This window comes from Fusarium tjaetaba (genome assembly GCF_013396195.1).
Source record: "Fusarium tjaetaba strain NRRL 66243 chromosome Unknown NRRL66243_c0000062, whole genome shotgun sequence".
Classification (NCBI taxonomy): Eukaryota; Fungi; Ascomycota; class Sordariomycetes; order Hypocreales; family Nectriaceae; genus Fusarium; species Fusarium tjaetaba.
In genome coordinates this window covers 55,962-69,454 of record NW_023501258.1, presented here as the reverse complement: position 1 = coordinate 69,454, position 13,493 = coordinate 55,962, and the positions used below count along the sequence as shown (strand labels likewise).

General features: G+C 50.0%; 5 protein-coding genes across 5 annotated transcripts; 3 read left to right on the top strand and 2 right to left on the bottom strand.

Annotated features, from left to right (window-relative positions):
- Positions 1-368: 368 nt before the first annotated feature.
- FTJAE_3094 (WD repeat-containing protein) lies at positions 369-3,554 on the top strand (the record flags this gene model as incomplete). The annotated part of the gene is made up of 3 exons (XM_037349354.1): positions 369-504; positions 736-896; positions 969-3,554. 3 exons carry the CDS (start codon positions 369-371, stop codon positions 3,552-3,554), a joined length of 2,883 nt encoding a protein of 960 aa, XP_037209782.1.
- A 649-nt stretch (positions 3,555-4,203) lies between these two features.
- Positions 4,204-4,605, bottom strand: FTJAE_3093 (thioredoxin 1; the record flags this gene model as incomplete). The annotated part of the gene is made up of 1 exon (XM_037349353.1): positions 4,204-4,605. One exon carries the CDS (start codon positions 4,603-4,605, stop codon positions 4,204-4,206), a length of 402 nt encoding a protein of 133 aa, XP_037209781.1.
- Positions 4,606-5,670: 1,065 nt separating this feature from the next.
- FTJAE_3092 (ribosome assembly rrb1) lies at positions 5,671-7,185 on the top strand (the record flags this gene model as incomplete). Its single annotated transcript, XM_037349352.1, has 2 exons — positions 5,671-5,872; positions 5,924-7,185. The coding sequence occupies 2 exons, from the start codon at positions 5,671-5,673 to the stop codon at positions 7,183-7,185; spliced, it is 1,464 nt and encodes a 487-aa protein (XP_037209780.1).
- Positions 7,186-8,769: 1,584 nt separating this feature from the next.
- FTJAE_3091 (GDP-mannose transporter) lies at positions 8,770-10,136 on the bottom strand (the record flags this gene model as incomplete). Its single annotated transcript, XM_037349351.1, has 4 exons — positions 8,770-9,179; positions 9,260-9,643; positions 9,700-9,790; positions 9,849-10,136. The coding sequence occupies 4 exons, from the start codon at positions 10,134-10,136 to the stop codon at positions 8,770-8,772; spliced, it is 1,173 nt and encodes a 390-aa protein (XP_037209779.1).
- A 1,161-nt stretch (positions 10,137-11,297) lies between these two features.
- Positions 11,298-12,791, top strand: FTJAE_3090 (uncharacterized protein; the record flags this gene model as incomplete). The annotated part of the gene is made up of 3 exons (XM_037349350.1): positions 11,298-11,767; positions 11,823-12,215; positions 12,269-12,791. 3 exons carry the CDS (start codon positions 11,298-11,300, stop codon positions 12,789-12,791), a joined length of 1,386 nt encoding a protein of 461 aa, XP_037209778.1.
- Positions 12,792-13,493: the final 702 nt, after the last annotated feature.

Below are 13,493 nucleotides of genomic sequence, written 5' to 3'. Positions count from 1 at the left end.
TTCATTTCACTGTCAGAAAGGTACACAGCTACAGTAAGTACATCGAGCCCTCAGCCCGTACGAAAGGATCTGCCTTGAGCCAAGCCTCCCAGCCTCACGTCTCGTTCCCTCTCGCTCGCTCGCTCTCGGACCCTTCGGATTGGATTGGACTTCAGAAGCTCGTTACCCCCCGGTCTCCGCCACGCCCGCCCACTTCTCAGTGCTCACCCCCCCACGAGTCTCCGAGTCCGTCAGCCAAGGCCACACTCTCTCGTTTTGATCGGGTCGGGGACTGGACTCCCACAAGTTGCGCGAGGCCGACCGCCCGCGCAAGCCGGTCTATCTCGTTCAAAATTCTTTAGGGACTGGTTGCCCATCAAGTATGGAAGATGTCCGCCTCCAAGTCTTCGCCTGCTGTCCGGGGCGATCGTGGTTTGTATAGACGTCGCGATTCTGCCCTTTCCAGCCTTCCCGAGTCTGAGCCTCAACGCCGCCAGAGCCTCGCTGCTCGTTCTGATTCTCAGGGTATGTACATACTTGTATATGCTTCTTTACTCTTGCCCCCTCCACTCGGTCCTATGGCCAAGTCACAATGCCCTACCTACTAAGTGAACGCCTGGGCGCATGTCCGCTTATGCAGGGTCTTGTTGCGACTAGAGCTTCCTATGCGCCCAAGGCCCTCTTCACTGGCCACTGTCATACTAGCTATACACAATGCTCACTATAATACTATGTAAGCTGACAATTTGTCAATAGGTGCAGGTGCTTCCCTGGACCTCCCATCGAGCAGGCTCTCGACTACAGAACCATCTGTGTCAGGCTCTCAGAATGCAAAAGAAACAAAGGACTGGAAACCTCCCTTCAAGCCGAGTTCTCCCAGTCCTCCCCCAAACGCTGGGCTTGACCCTTTGAGTACGGTAAGTATTTGCGACTAGTTGACTCAAGGGCAACGAGGTATACTTGGACCGCAACTAACATGTGATGTCTAGCAAATATACTTGCGTACCAACAGTAACACCGCGGAGCCTACCATCGCACAACGAATCCTAAACCAGGGCCGTTCCGACAGTCCTGCTGCAGAGAACCTACAAAGACAAAGCTCCGAACTTAGCAAGTCGCCAAACACTACCCAGGATTCTAGCAAGGATCGAAGGAAAGGAGTTTCTTTCCTGAGTCGACTGGGAATGCGCGGAAGTTGGAGGAAAGATGATGACATGCAGGAATCCGACTCCGAACTGGGTGAACTGCGAACCGATGGCACCTACGCACGAGCTCTCACATCCGTCATCGGTGCAGGCGGAGGATATATACCTCTTCATAAAGAACCTCCACGATACATCCGAGTCAAGGCACATAACAAGAAGGATAGAGACTATAACCACTTATTCCTCGCACAAGAACTTACCGCCTCAGAACACAAACACACACATGGCCGAGCGGTAGCAACGGCAGTTGGAAGCAAGATCCTTAGGGGTGGAGATGCTATCTGGGCAGCCGAATTCAGCTTGGATGGACGATACCTGGCCGTTGCAGGAAAGGATCAGATCGTACGAGTGTTTGCTGTGATATCTACGCCGGAGGAACGCAAAGCACACGAGGAAGAGGAGGCACAAAATGGTACTCATGGGGAGAAGCTTAGTGCCCCTGTCTTCCGCACAAAGCCTGTGCGAGAGTTTAAGGAACACACTGGCGAGGTGCTTGCCTTGAGCTGGAGCAAGAATAATTTTTTGCTATCGTCTTCGATGGACAAGACCGTGAAGTTATGGCATATGAGCAGGAGTGATTGCTTGTGCACTTTTGTACACAAGGATCTCGTCACGTCGATCGCCTTCCATCCTACAGACGATCGATTCTTCCTCGCAGGATCACTGGATGCACAACTCCGATTATGGAGTATTCCGGACAAAAGCGTCGCTTTCCAAGCACCTGTTGGTGAATTCATTACTGCGGTAGCCTTTTCCCCCGACGGAAATATTGCTATATGTGGTGTGCTGAGCGGTCTATGTACTTTCTACGCTACCGAGGGCTTGAAGCTGAAGTACCAAATTCACGTCCGCTCGTCAAGGGGCAAAAACGCCAAAGGAAGCAAAATCACTGGCATTCGAACTATGACGATACCCTCAGGACCCGAAGCTGGGACAGTCAAGGTCCTGGTTACTTCAAATGACTCTCGAGTTCGAGTATATAACCTAAACGACAAAGTGATCCAGGTCAAGTACAAGGGACTGGAGAACCAGTCTAGCCAAATCAATGCACGCTTCAGCGATGACGGCAGCTATATTATCTGCGGCAGCGAAGATCGGAAGGCCTACATCTGGAAGATGGGTGGTCAAGACGAGATCAAGGATAAGCAGCCATACGAAACATTCGATGCTCACCCCGAGGTCGTTACTACGGCTTTGATGGCTCCGTCGAAGAGTCGACAACTATTGAGTGCTTCTGGAGATCCTATCTACGACTTGTGCAACCCACCACCTGTGATGCTACGGAGCCTTGAAGAAAGCACGCCAAGTCATTCGGCTCTGTCAGATGAAGACCACGGCGACTCGCTTCACAGCAACAAGAAGCCGGAAGAAACACCAGCATACATCGAGCGCTCAAGGCATCTTGACGGAAATATTATCATCACTACTGATAGAACTGGAAAGATCAAGGTTTTCAGACAGGACTGTGCCCATAAGAAGCGCCAGCAAGGACTCTGGGAGTCAGGTTCTCGATTAGGCAACCGTCTCTCTGGTGTTGGTAGGAGTGGTAGTGTCATGACAAGAACGAGCGCGAGCAGTCGTGTGCAATCGAGACGTGGATCACTTAACATTCCTGGCCCCAATCCTATCCAACTCCAGCATGCTTCTGACAGAATCAACAGCTGGCGTCAGGATATCGACGGAGGAAGACCCAGCATGAACAATACACCAGCTCGAAGCGAGCGATCTATGTCCCCTACCAAACCAGGACAGTCACCGATCAACTCAGCGGCCAACCTGGCGCCAGAATCTCGAAGGAAGCCCCTACCGACCAGTCCGATCAGCCGCCCGACTCCTACAAGTCCTACCGGCAGTGGCCTATCTAACCGCACCACAGTCAGAGCTTCACAAGACCGGGAGAGAAACGGCATCACAAGCCCACCAACCCCAAGTTTCAGCCTTATCAGTGCTTCTGACTCTGAGGGTGTTAACGACAAGGAGGGCAGTTTCTGGAATTTGAGTCGATGGAGAAGTTCACGTCAAAGCCTCCGATACTCATCGGCGTTGAACACACCTACAAGCCCCAACGGGTCGCCTAACCCCGGTCATAGTCGCCCTGGAAGCCAGTTTCTAAGCGTTAGAGAGAGATCCTCACCAAGAATGAGCCTGGGTGTTGATGAGCTGAAGCCACCTCGCCAAGACGTTGCGAACCGTCGCAGATCAGCAGGACCAAGGTTGACATCGAGGCTTTCGGTGCAAGGTGATCAGAAGAATGGTTTCGAGGATCAAATCGAAACGCATGAGGAAATTACACCAAATAAAAAACGAGTGGATTCTGGCGTCGGCCGCATTAGCGATGAGTCGGCGGATTCAGTTATTCAATCTTACTGAGATACGACATGGGAACGATGTATCTCAGCAGCATTTGTTGGAGTTGGCGTTTGCTTTGTTTAAAGGGGGTTGATTGTATACCACTTGGAAAGGCGTCTGATGAGGGTGTCTACACTTCGAACCCTGTACAATAACTTACTTGACTTTTTCTTGTGTCAAAGAGGATGGGAATTTTGGGGGGCAGGTTTGAAAAGGGGGCTCAAGAGAAGATTCCAGAGGAGCAAGAGGAGTTTGACGATGGTATGAGTTCTGGAATCCTTAGCATAGCGAGACATGAAGTCTCGGATTACACGGCCAACAATGAGCCACAGCGAACATTTACTTGATATTACAGTACATATATACAATACAATCTGGAGTCGATACTTCCAGAGGCAATAAAAAACAGAATTACAAATATTTCACAAAGAGACAAGAATTGCGTCTGAAGTGATCAGGTGTATTTCTAGCTAAGCAATGCAACCCATCCTCCTCAAAGCCTTGGGCTTTCGCATAGCCATATGTCGCAATCCTAGCTCATGATGGTTTTCGCCTTGGTGAATGGTGCCCGTGATGTGCGCCTTGTTTATAGGGGGGTATCCTTGCGAATATGCGTTCTCGACGCCATTTGCTCTGTAGTATTTTGTATTTTTCGCCCAAGTCTTTCCATTTAGAAGTTCTCATCGGTCTTGAGGGCGTTCTCCTCAGCGGGCTTCTCGGCAGCACCACCGGTAGCCTTGTCGGCGTAGCTCTTGACAGTGGCAATCAGCTTGGGGGGAACAGCGCCGAGCAGATCGCTGGCCTTGTCGCCGTTCTCGAAGAAGAAGAAGGCGGGGATGGAGCGGATGCCAAGCTCATGGGCGAGATCGGGGACGTCGTCGGTGTCGAACTTGGCGAAGGTGTACTTGTCGGACTTGTGCTCGGCGGCCTGCTTGTTGAAGATGGGGGAGATGGCCTTGCAGGGGCCGCACCATGCCGCGTGGGCTTGGAGAGCGACGTAGGGAGTGTTCTTGATGAGCTCGTCGAACTGAGCCTTGGACTTGATCTCGACAACAGCGGAGGGAGCAGCCATTTTGAAGAGTGGTTTGTGGTTTGTGGTTTAGGTGTTGGTTTGTAAGTGTGTTGGAGTTTGTTGATGAAGGGTTGAGGGGTTTTGGTGGGGGGTTTGTGTTTATATAAGTACTAAAGTAAGTATGATATGGAGGGGTAGAATTGAAAAGTCAAGATGGATCTACTGTAGCGGAGTGGATACGTTTTATATACTTGGTTATTCAGGCTTCTAGAAGCTCCAGTTTCGCGATTGATTGATTACTCGACCGACTCAATTATTCAGGAACCAAAACGGGAGTCGGTGGTGGTGAACATGACAGGCACTATGACACAATCGTGAAATTTCGGAGACGCTGACGTGGGGTTCTTTGGGCCGAGTGCCGCTGAATGAATGGAATTAACTGCTGACAAAACAGGCCCGGCCGAGCCATGTCCCTCCCTGGAACGTATTCCATGCGTAGCGGAGTTGGAGGCCATTTGGAATCAATCATACTACGGTCCACGAATACGACGGATCTGTATGGGGCGAAGCGAGGCTTGAATTTATCAGCAATCAAGGGTATCTATCTTATCTGACCATGGCAAGACTTTACACAGATCAGATTGTCTTGCAGCTCATGCCTCGGTCAAATTACCTAAAGTCATACAATTCAAGTCTAAAAGTAAGTCAAAGGTACCTTTGATTTGAGTCCAATTCAACTTCATCATGCTCATGCCGTGGCTATCAAAGGCCTTACATCCAAGACAGGTATGTTCTAGTGGAATTTCTCTCTTTCCTTATATCAGCTCAAGTCGTATAATCTATAGAAATATACAGAATAACTTGAAACGTTCAACACGTCTTACTTTCCTCACATTCATACTTTAATTATTCCCATTACAATGATCTCTTTCATCCCACAAAAGGCTTTGCGCCGGTAAATTCTCGGAAAGCCCCGCGGTCATGGCGGGGTTCGGCAGTCTCCAATTTATTTTTTTCCTGTAGTCGATTTGGAGGGGCACCAAAAACACGGCGATAACTAAAAATTCATTCTTTTCGTGGTTTCAATTCGTAGATCGAACCAAAGAACACCACATATTCCAAATCATGGCAAAGAGAACTGCTGAGGCCGATCACGGCGATGCACTCAAGGGCGGCGAACGCCCTGAGAAGATGGACATTGACGACAACAACAAGGAGATGGGAGAGTTTGAAGATGAGTTCGAGGACGAGTTCGAGAGCGAGGATGAGATTCTTGAGGCGGGTGTTGATGGACGACCTGATGCTGAGCGCGAGGCTGAAGAGAAGGGTAAGTCATCATTCCTGAACCGCTCAGATTCTTGTCTAATGCTGTGAATAGATGCCATGGAAGTCGACCAAGGAACCTTCATCGTCGGACGAAGCAAACTCGAGCCCGGCCAGACCCTCGCTCCCGATCTGACAACCTACGAGATGCTGCACAACCTCAGCACACCCTGGCCATGCCTTTCTTTCGATATCATCCGCGATGACCTCGGCGACAACCGCAAGGCCTACCCCGCTACCATGTACACTGTCTCAGGAACACAAGCCGAGACTGGAAAGGCCTCTGACAACCAGATCATGGTCATGAAGTTCAGCGGTCTCAGCAAGATGGACCGTGGTGACGAGGGTTCTGATTCGGAGGACGATGATGACGAGGACTCTGACCCTATCCTGGAGAGCAAGTCTATTCCTCTCAACTCTACGACCAACCGTATCCGCTCCCACCAGATTCCCAGCCAAGAGGCTGGGCGACCAGGAACTACTCTCACTGCTACAATGACTGAGTCAAGCAACGTCTACATCCACGATATTACTCCCCATCTCGCCTCCTTCGACAACCCCGGAACTACCATCTCCGCTCAGCAGAACAAGCCTATCTCTACTGTCCGCGCACACAAGACCGAAGGTTACGCCGTTGACTGGTCTCCCACAGTTCCTGGTGGTAAGCTCCTCACTGGTGACAACGACGGCCTCATTTACGTGACAACGCGCACCGATGGAGGCGGCTGGGTCACCGACAACAGACCTTTCCAGGGCCACACCAGCAGTGTCGAGGAGCTCCAGTGGTCACCCTCGGAGCAATCTGTCTTTGCCTCTGCTTCAAGCGACGGCACCATTCGCATTTGGGATGTGCGTTCCAAATCCCGCAAGCCCGCAATCACCATGCAGGTCTCAAATGTCGACGTCAACGTCATGTCTTGGTCGCGACAGACAACTCATCTGCTCGCTTCCGGAGACGACAACGGTGCATGGGGCGTCTGGGATCTCCGACAATGGAAGGCCAGCTCTGATAAGCCCCAGCCCATCGCCAGCTTCAACTTCAACAAGGAGCAGATCACAAGCATTGAGTGGCATCCCACCGACGACTCCATCGTCGCTGTGGCTGCTGGTGATAACACCGTCACACTCTGGGATCTTGCTGTCGAGCTTGACGACGAGGAGAGCAAGGACACAGCGGGTGTCAAGGACGTGCCGCCCCAGCTGCTGTTCGTGCACTACCTCAAGGATGTGAAGGAGGTGCATTGGCACCCTCAGATCACGGGTAGCTTGGTCGCCACAGGAGAGGAGTTCAGCGTCTTCAGGACCATCAGCGTATAGGGTGTCTATCTGTGGAATAGAATGAATGGGACGGAAAAGTTTACAGACAGGTTCATGGTGGATCTGTTATTGATTGAACGGCATGGCACGGCGTATAATGAGATCTCCTTTGTTGGATTTGATAGATGAATGACTATATTTTTCTTGGCTTTGCTTTGTTTGGTGTTAAGAATCGGTGAAATCCTTTGATGTTTCTTCATCCTTGCATGTGTAAGCTGAGGCTCCATTACACGTAAAACAAGCTAATCTTTAATCTTATAATCCTACTCTAAATTCTCATCGGCACTCTTCATGAAACATTTCTAACTTCTCAAACCGGGTCAAGGATCCAACTGAAGTCCCAAGTAGCATTTTGCTGTTCTCCATACAAACTACCGTAGGATTACGGAGCTGAACAATTAGTAAAACGCCAGTCTATAGACTAGAGTAAAATTACATCTCTTTCTCCGTCTACCCTGGGGCCGAATATACACCATATCGCTAAAACCACAATATACCATGCAAACCCCATTGTACTCCATATCTCGAACACAATTGCATCTGTTCGTAGGGCTAGACTATTGATTCTAGGGTCCTCCCGCTAAAAGGCTTCGACTCGAACCAACGCGTCCCAGCCCAGCGGTAGCGATCTTCCCCCGCGCCTAGAAATATGTCAAAGTCACAGAGCCCGCCGTTCCAGAACGGTCTTTTTTTCCTTAGGTTTTCACCAGCGAAAGAATGACAATGCCTTACGCCACAAAATGCTTCTATGGAAAAGGGGGTGGAATGTCACTCCATATGCTTAAAACGGGGTTGAGACCGAAAATTGGTTTAATCTGACAGGATGGCTCAGCCCTGCTCTGCAAGAGATAGGGGGTGAGATGAGATTTCTGGAAGATGAAGGAGGAGAGGATGGAGATTAATGCATGACTTTGAAGTTAAGATGAAATTATGATATTTCTTGAAGATATGTACTTTCGGTCTTTTACTGTATTCGTCTTGGTCTATAGATTCTCTTAACTCTGTACAGGACATGGCGTCCTTAGTCAAGACTCGCAATATGTACTGATGTAACGTTGGACTTATGCAGCCTCTTGTGTACGTTGCTGCGGTGTATTGCTGATTTGCTGTACAACATGACTTGCCATGCGAGATCTGTGCCAAGGCCACGCCGTTAAACGTTAACCAGTCTCCCATGTCAACGGGCAGGGCTGAGCCGTGTTCCCTCTATCCTAGACGTCATGAAGGCTCGAGCGTTATCTGTTGGTTCGTCTTCACTAGGTAGTTACTAGGTAGCCTTGCGCCATTGTTGTTGACATCATGTTTGCAGTCGCAAAAAAGACAGTATATTGAAGCAGGTCTATAAACGCTTTTAAATGACACCCACCCTAAAACCCCATCGAGATAGCGAGCTCTTGCCCCCGACGTTATACAAAAAAATGTCTACATTATGTGTGTCGTTCAAATACCGTGGAACGGTACATTATTGTCGTTCAGGTCTAACCAGACTAAATGGAAGTATTGGCCAAAAATGGCTACTTAGCTCATGAGCCTTGCTGAATGGTGATGGTGTCCCTAACAAGCCATCGCTGTGTCATGCCAAATTTACTTTGATGGCTCTCGGCTCTCAGCTGTAGGAAGAGCGTTCTTCTTGGCCTCGTTCTCCTTGACCTTCGCCCAAGCATAAACGATACCCGAGACGAAACCGATGAAGATGGCTGACACACTTCCAACGGTAACGGGAGCAGCGAAGAAGATGAGACCAGAGACAGCAATGGGCAGCTTGTTGAGAGCACCAACCATGGAGTAGGTGGTGGAAGAGGTGACTCGGATGCACCAGGCGGAGCAGTAAGAAATGAAGATAGCGGCCAGACCAGAGTAGATGATACCAATGAAGATACGGTTGCGCGAGTCCTCGGGGAAATTCTTGGCGAAGTTGGCGCTGGACCAATCCTCAGTGACGAGAGAGAAGAAGACAAGGACCGGAATGGTGAGAAGGTTGTTGTAGTACATGGCTGTCGACTTGTTAGCAGTTGTTCTTTCATGCAGTGTTCTTGAGCGCAACTCTGAGGGTGCGCCGAGAGGATAAACGTACTGTCCCAATCCTTGAAGTTCATCTTGTGGATAACTTTGCGCATGCCCAAAACATAAGAAGCAGAGCAGATGACGTTCATAGCCATCCAGAAGTAGCCGGCATTCAGAGTCGCAAGAGCATCGGCATCACCAGTAGTAGCGCTGTAGTCACCAGAGATAGCGCTCTTGATGTCAGCCCAAGCAGCAACCACAGAGCTTAGAACCATGAGACCGAACGAAGAGAGGGCGATGGGGGTGACGGAGCCACCAAACCAGAGGACCTCACCATAAGCAATGGCGATGATGGTCAAGTTCTTGAAGATGGTGTAGACAGGCACGGAGAGGTACTGCAGAGCCTTGGTGCTTGTGTAGATCATACCGACGAGGACGAGCGAAATTGGGTACCCTGTTGAGATCGCATTAGCTATTGCCCCTCATTCATAAAAAGCAATTACAACATACACTTCTTGATGCGGTCCATCTCAAGGGGAGCGAGGGACTTGATCATGCCGAATTGCTTGCATGCTGTGATGGCAACAATGCAGACAATGGACTACAGAGACACCGAGTTAATTGTCATCCCTTGAACTCGGGGATAGCGGGAAACATACCTGAACAGCAAGGTAGAAGAAAGTAAGGTTCCATGATGTACCAGACACAACATACTTGTTGACGACGGTCATGGAGATAGAAGACAGACAGTAAGCAAGAATAGAGAATGGCCCGCTGTTCTCGATCTTGTTCATGAAGCCTGAAGGCTGCGCGGGGAGGGCATCAGTGCCAGGACCACGACCAACGAGGGAGTCATCCTCCTTGTCACCATCGCCAATGTTGTTCTCGTTGGCAGACTCGGGCATCTTGGCCACGAAGTCGTCGTTCTTCTTGTTCTGGTCAGCCATGGCTGGCGGCGTCGAGTCGGTCGGCCGGTCGGTCGCAAGCGATTAAAACGGCTTCTAAAAAAAAGAGTGGACGAACGGCCGAAATGTCGTTCAACAGTGATTCAATGCGTAGCAGAGAATGACGAATCTCGAAAAGAACACGAAGCGACACGACACGATACGATACGATATGCGGGACAGGATAGGACAAGACGAGAAAAAGCGAAGGGCTCCAGATAAAAATCGATCCAGTCAATCAACCAAAGGCCACCGTGGAGATGCCAAGTCAAGTGGATAGGTAGATAGGGATAGGGAGGGATGGGAATAAGAAAAAAAGGGTGTATTACTGTAACTTCTTCTGCACGGGTACAATTGTCAGTGGGAAGTGAGGAAAAGGGGGCTTGCATCCGTTCTTGGCCAACTTGGCTACATTCAACTAAGGCGATAAGGATCCCGGTAAGACCTTTCCCACTCTTTTTCCCTTGCGCCGCGTAAGAGCCAATATTTGCATCTGTCTTCTATCTTCCTATACTGTATAAGCGGATAACCCCGCTGTCTGAATCTTGCTGGGATACGAAGCCGCTGATGAGGCCGGCTGTCGACGTCAGGAATCCACATCCCGGCCGAGGGTCCCTGGCACTCCGAACTGGCTGCAGTCAGACTCTGCTTGGATATGTACATATGCTACGGAGATAGGGGGCTACAGCGATTATCATCAACATCAGAGACTCTCTATCCCTGCCGAGACAATCTGTGGACGGGTCATGGGTGCGGTGCAGGCGCGTGGTCGTGGCGCACTTTGAACGCATCCATCATCGAATCGCCCGAGGGGAAGAACCAGCCAAGCCCAGGGGATGGAGGTGGGTGAATGTGGATGAGGGACAGGAGACGCTAAGTTAGAGCCTAGAGGTAGGTACCGACTTAGTAGAAGGACTAGGATGGTGTGGTATGGGGATGGGGGGTCGCATCTTTTTATTCCCAAGTTCAAAAGACGTTTCAATATACTTACTTTCTTATTTCTCTTTTCCTTCCATTGCATCTTCCATCTTGTCTTTTCGCCGCTTTTTGCTTGCTTCTTTAAGCCCAGCCCGCAATAGAAATATCCGGGTGTTCCACTCCTTTCCCACAACTACAACCATAACTCTAACCTAAAACAAAATATCTACTTCCCATGAGTTCATCATGTTACCTGCGATGAACCGCTTCACACGCATCGCGCTAGCCGTGTTTGCTGTGCTTTTCGTCTTCGCTATATTGGTGTCTTACCAGGCGCCCGAGAGCTTCAAGGATCATTTACCAAGCGCAGACTGGCATTGGCCTTCGAAAGGCGACAATGTCACTATCGATGAGCCTCCAAAGCCCACCGACGCCGCTGGCGCCGTGGGCGCTGGAGAGGAGGACACAGAGTTGGACAAGGACCCCAACACAGACATTTCCTACGACTTGACTCGAGCTCCTACACCTGGTTGCGAGAACATCGTCAACGACTTGCAGCAGCGTCTCATCCATGCCTACCAGAAGAGGTTCGAAGGAATTCGCTACGCCAACATCTGGGGTTATCTCGAGACAGAGAACAAGGGTGATGCTGCGATCTGGTCCGCACAGCAGATTCTGCTGAGCATCCTTGGAATCGAGACTATGGAAGCCTGCCGGTAAGAATCCCTGTACCACGTTGGACAACATCAATCCTAATCTAATGTGATACAGCTTCATGTACAAGGACTGCGACATTACCAAGTTCCGCAAAAAGTTGGAGGAGCACCGCCCACACTCTGGTATCATCATGGCTGGTGGTGGTAACTTCAACGATTACTACTGGGAGGACCAACCTTCGCGCATGAACATGATTGAGAACTTTCTCAACGTCTCCATCCGTGCTTTCCCCCAGAGTATCTACATGACGAACCCCGAGAGGATTGACAAGACCAAAAAGGCTTTCACCAAGCACCATGATTTGCAGTTGGCTGCTCGTGACAAGCCCAGCTACGACTGGCTCATGGACAACTTTGGACAGACTGAGGGCATTCAGAGTGATCTTGTTCCTGATATTGCTTTCATGTGGGGTAACCGATCTGACTTCCGACACAACACAAAGAAGACGTTAGTATTACCAGCCAGCCTAACCGTTGTACCAAAGCTAACTTTATATCTAGCCACGATATTCTGATTCTCGCCCGAAAGGACGCCGAGATTTCTGACGGCGACTCTGCTAACATCGAGTTTGGCGAGGGCAAGGTCGATCTGGGTGGCAACATCGGCAACGTAACATACAACAAGGTCGACTGGAAGTTCACCAAGACCCCATCTATCGACGACGACGACAAGCGCGAGGAGGGTAAGAACCAGCGAGCGTGGGCCAAGTCGATGGCGGGCTTCGAGCTCCTCGGTTCTGCTCACTTCGTAATCACCGACCGTCTCCACGGTCACATTCTATCGACAGTTATCGGCGTACCACACGTGCTGATGGACAGCAAGTTGGGTAAGAACCTCAACTTCCACAACACATGGACGCGCGATTGCGGCTGCACCAAGATTACAAAGAGCATCGACTCTGCGTTTGATGTGGCGCGCATGTACTTTGAGCAGGAGGTCAAGGATGGCCTCAGGGCTGTTGACCCGCCCAAGCCCAAGTCTGTACCTACACCTACTCCCCAGGCCGAGGCTGGCTCATCATGATGAACTGGCTGGCAGCCAGATATAATGTTTTCCTTACTATCCATACCCAGCATTGGAGCTCTTTATTACTATTGCCAATGGTGTTTTTCTGCTTAGAGTTGTTGAATGGTTACCCCGAGCCGGCTGGGGGGATATTCTGCTATTTTGATAGGAGACACTCAAAACATACACATACATACCGACATGTCACCCATATCATCATGATGGAGCAGGCCTATCTTGTCTGGGGCACTGAATGGGGAACGGAACAGGGGATACCATGCATGGCGCTACCATATTTTGTGTTTAATTTCGTCACCGCATCTTAGATTTTTTACTCGCCTCTTTTACAGTTATGTCCTTGCCTGTATGAACAAGAATCAAGACAGAGCGAAGAAAAAAGAAAATCGCATACGCGCGTCTCGTTGCGAACTGTACAATAACGAAACCAAGAATAAAACAATCATCACCTCACCCAAGTCTCACGTTGTTCACAGAGTGGCCAGTTCAGGACCCATTATTCGCAAACGTGATTGATACACGCATCGCCAAGCATTCAATGCCTTACTCAGGTTTCACATAATAATCATCCATCCGGGCGGAGAAACCTGTCCATCATCATCAAAGAGCCGCCCACTTTTTCCCTTCCCCTCGATGATTTTTTTCGGGGCTAAGATTCCTTATAATGCAACTCACCGAAATCTGCCCCGGCTTAATCAAGAA